Here is a 5,012-nt window from a genome sequence, read left to right on the forward strand (position 1 = left end):
AACTACAGCTATTGTTTCTGCTATCATTGTTAACAACCACAGCTATTGTTTCTGTTATCATTGTTACCAACCACAGCTATTGTTTCTGTTAACATTGTTACCAACCACAGCTATTGTTTCTGCTATCATTGTTAACAACCACAGCTATTGTTTCTGTTATCATTGTTACCAACCACAGCTATTGTTTCTGTTAACATTGTTAACAACCATAGCTATTGTTTCTGTTAACATTGTTAACAACCATAGCTATTGTTTCTGTTAACATTGTTAACAACCATAGCTATTGTTTCTGTTAACATTGTTAACAACCATAGCTATTGTTTCTGTTAACATTGTTACCAACCACAGCTACTGTTTTTGCTATCATTGTGAACAACCACAGCTATTGTTTTTGTCACCAGTAAACACGCAGAACTTTGTCTGGAATCTGACAGAAATTTAAATTTTCCCATGAAATGTTTTAAATATAATTCACAAGGTACACATTTAATGCTTCTATTCTCTAAGAAAAATAATGAAAAAGTACCTTTCTTGCTTCCTTTTTAACTTTTCTGTCAGCTGAAAGAAAAACATCATAAATTATTTCTGTTACATAAGTATTAAAGTCCTGTTACTTTACTGGATAGAATTACACTACACTCAGTTAAATGTGGCAGTGATGTCTTCACACATCATGCAAGCTGTACTGCTACATTTATAATATTGTGTACTGTTGCCTATCTCCTAAATCTTTGTGGTACAGTAAACAACACATCAGTACTATCTTCCAAATCCTTGTGGTACAGTCAACCATATATCACACATCAGTACCACCTTCCAAATCTTTATGGTATGGTAATCCACACATCAATCAATACATTAGTATCACCTTCCAAATCTTTATGGTATGGTAATCCACTCATCAAACAATACATCAGTACCACCTTCTAAATCCTTGTGGTACAGTCAACCATATATCACACAACACATCAGTACCACCAAATCCTTGTGGTACAGTCAACCATATATCACACAACACATCAGTACCACCTTCCAAATACTTGTGGTACAGTACACCACATATCAGTACCACCTTCCAAATCTTTGGGGTATTCCAAATCTTTGGGGTATGGTAATCCACACATCAATCAATACATTAGTATCACCTTCCAAATCTTTATGGTATGATAATCCACACATCAATCAATACATCAGTACCACCTTCTAAATCCTTGTGGTACAGTAAACCATATATCACACATCAGTACCACCTTCCAAATACTTGTGGTACAGTAAACCATATATCACACATCAGTACCACCTTCTAAATCCTTCTGGTATAGTAAACCATACATCACACATCAGTACCACATTCCAAATCAAGGAACAAAGAAATGCTGTGGTCATAAACCAGTGAATGTGTATAACCAGTGGAACACAAATGTCTGAACTCACTTTAAGAGATATGACACGTCTACCAAGATCATCCCATACATGCTTAAAACAGCTGAAATCCCCTCTTCTTCAATGAATATATTGACGAAGTTTAGCATATTGGAACACAGTACTATCATATTCTAGGCTACAGTGAGAGTTAAATGCTACAGTACATGGAAGCACAAAGGATGTAGTCCCTGTGATGTGCAGTATTTTGCAGGATGTTCATACATCCACCAATGTTTATTCCTATCCACTATATACTTCCATGTAGCCATATGAGTTATGTTCTTGTATGAAAATTGAACTGGATATGGTTTTCAGTTCTGTGAACAGAACATACCTTACTGGACACCTCAGCATACAGACCAGTCTCACGATACAAAGTCATCATTTTATGGTAAACACACCATCTACAAATACAAAGTCATCATTATATGGTAAACACACCATCTACAAATACACTCAACATTTTATGGTAAACACACCATCTACAAATACAAAGTCATCATTATATGGTAAACACACCATCTACAAATACACTCATCATTTTATGGTAAACACACCATCTACAAATACACTCAACATTTTATGGTAAACACACCATCTACAAATACAAAGTCATCATTTTATGGTAAACACACCATCTACAAATACACTCGTCATTTTATGGTAAACACACCACCTACAAATACAAAGTCATCATTTTATGGTAAACACACCATCTACAAATACACTCGTCATTTTATGGTAAACACACCATCTACAAATACACTCGTCATTTTATGGTAAACACACTAAAACACAACACTTACCTTACAGAGTTCTTCTTTCAGTCTTTCTAGTTCCTCTTTCTGTGATGCCTGAGAAAGAGAATTCATTGTTTTCATTACAAGCATAATAAGCAGTTCAGGAAAAGAGCCATCAAAACAACTTTATAACAAATAACATAAACACAGACCATTATCAGTTATCAATAAATGGTAAGAATAAGACACTCATAAAAATTTAACAATCAAACTAATCTCCATAACATCAGTTTGTGATATTAATCCTCCTTTTTGAAAGAACATTAACAACTATTCACAGACATCCAACAACACAAACAAACAACGGTGAAATGGTTGGCAACTGCCCAGTTCCAAGTGACTCTTGTAGCGAAAGTCTTGGAGAAATAATCTAAAAAACAACTTTTGTAGAAAGGATGACATTTCAAATGGCCTTCCATCTTTTGTCGTCAAATTTGAAGATGGAAGACTCTTGACAGGTCATTATTTCTCCAAGAGTTGCTTGGAACCTCGGCAGTTGCTGCCCATTTCACCGTTGTTTGTTCATTACGAATACCCTGTCGAAATCATCTATAAAAGAAAACCAGATAACATAAACTGCAAACAAAAAATAAATACAGTATACTTAGGGCTATGTGCAGTTTCCAAAGTACAAATGCTTCTTGAATCTAACATTCCAAATATAAAACAAAAATCACATCCAAATCTGAAAAACAAGACATTGGAAAAACAAGTGAAGGTGAATCATCACAAGTGTGTATTCTACAAAGAATAAATAGTTGAATGTTTTTATATAAAACTATTTACCTGTAGCACAGCCATCTGTTTCTTCAGCATATTTTTCTCTTCAACTTCAATATCAAGACTCAATTTAGCATCTGAATACAGGAACAATTCAAATAAACAACATAAAAATTATAATTCTTCCCCACATTACAACAACTATTTCACATGCAGATCATTTAACATTATAGTGTTTAGATTAACATGTGCTGATTTACCACTAGTACACGATACCTTTACTGGTGAAACGATGGTCGTAATAAATTATGTATTTGTGAAATGTACAATTGTCTTTTTTTTTACTCAATTCTGTAAGTCCTTAGAATGAAGAGACTCCTACCTGATAGTTCTTGGAGTTGGTGCTTCAAATTGCTATTCATACTTTCAGCTTCATTTAGTAGGACTTTCAAGTTCTGACAGGACATCTTCTCTGGAGATCTTTTTATCAACAGAAAAGTTTTTATTCAATCTACTTCTCTTATACTTATTAAAAGTGATTAGCTGGTTAATGAAGATTTTCTTCGAACTTTACTGAAGCTGAATTATGTATTTTGTTACGTTGTTTCAAAAACATAATCAAAACAAGTGATAAGAAAGAATGCAGTTACAGTAAGATGAACAAAACTGACTTTACCCCACACTAAATTTAGTTAATGTCTTATAACAGAAACAATATTAAATACTTAGTTTCATGGCACCTTTTTCTGTTTTAACATGCATGTAACCAAGAAGATCCAAAGATGCAGAAATGGAGTTTTCTTGATAGAAAAAAAAGAGGAACCAAACGGAAAAAAGTTAACAAAACTGAAACCAAACATATGACAAATGTTAACAAAACTAAAACCAAACATACTATAAATGTTAACAAAACTGAAATGGTTTTGTTTCTGTTTAAGTAGAAGTATTAAAACTGATGATGAAATTACACAAATTCTCTGTACCTGGAAGAAACATCTATCAATACATGAAACTTAAGGGCAGAAGATATAAAAGAAATTTCAAATTTTAATACTTTACATTTTCAAATTACAAAAGAAATTCAGTATATAATACTCACCCTTCAACTTCGTCAGAAATATTCTCATCTACTAACATCCTAAAGAACAAAATTAAGAAAAAAACACATTTTAATAGCATACTTTGTTTTTACTCTCGACATTAAGGTAGACTTTATTTAAGTGATTACTAGAATAAATTTTGAAGAAATATTCTTGACAAACTATTGAAGAAACGTTCTCTTTGATGGGACGCATTTCACAGACTTTATTATGAAAATTCTGGTGTTCAGTATTACCACGGAGAAAGTAATTCATTGATCTCAGCTCCTTATTAATTAATGACAGTATTTTAAAATCAGTGATCTTGTGACGTTCACAAACTTATCTTAAATAATGTTACAAAACGTCTTGTGTACAAATCATACTGATCACTTCACATTCATACTGCAGTTCTTATTACTGTACGAAATGTAGACTATGATGTTACTGAACAGTAAACATCCAACTCATTTACTGGTACTTAGTACGTTCAATATGATACTCAGATGTGTACTGTTCAGTGTACTAAGTACCAGTAAATGAGTAATTCAATATGATACTACTGAACAGGACATGTCTGACTCATTTACTGGTACTTAGTACGTTTAACATGACACTACTGAACAGTACACGTCCAACTCATTTACTGGTACTTAGTACATTCAATATGATACTACTGAACATCACAAGTCAAACTCTTTACTGGTACTTAGTACGTTCAATATGATACTACTGAACAGTACACATCTGACTCACTTACTGGTACTTAGTACGTTCAATATGACACTACTGAACAGTACACATCTGACTCATTTACTGGTACTTAGTACGTTCAATATGATACTACTGAACATCACAAGTCCAACTCTTTACTGGTACTTAGTACGTTCAATATGACACTACTGAACAGTACACATCCGACTCATTTACTGGTACTTAGTACGTTCAATATGATACTACTGAACATCACAAGTCCAACTCTTTACTG

The 5,012-nt window shown here is 33.2% G+C and overlaps 1 protein-coding gene across 1 annotated transcript in view; it reads right to left on the reverse strand.

Moving 5' to 3' along the window:
* The window catches only part of LOC106476306 (GRIP1-associated protein 1-like), a gene marked incomplete at both ends in the record, with an annotated part of 18,641 nt that extends 14,558 nt beyond the window's left edge, over positions 1-4,083 (reverse strand). Inside the window, 5 exons of the mRNA XM_022380213.1 lie at positions 527-558; positions 2,232-2,279; positions 3,012-3,082; positions 3,328-3,425; positions 4,045-4,083. Coding sequence (XP_022235921.1) covers positions 527-558; positions 2,232-2,279; positions 3,012-3,082; positions 3,328-3,425; positions 4,045-4,083 — 288 coding nt within the window. The remainder of the gene's footprint in view (positions 1-526; positions 559-2,231; positions 2,280-3,011; positions 3,083-3,327; positions 3,426-4,044) is intronic.
* Between the last annotated feature and the right edge of the window lie 929 nt (positions 4,084-5,012).

The sequence above is a fragment of the Limulus polyphemus genome, unplaced genomic scaffold (assembly GCF_000517525.1).
Source record: "Limulus polyphemus unplaced genomic scaffold, Limulus_polyphemus-2.1.2 Scaffold10237, whole genome shotgun sequence".
Lineage (NCBI taxonomy): Eukaryota > Metazoa > Arthropoda > Merostomata > Xiphosura > Limulidae > Limulus > Limulus polyphemus.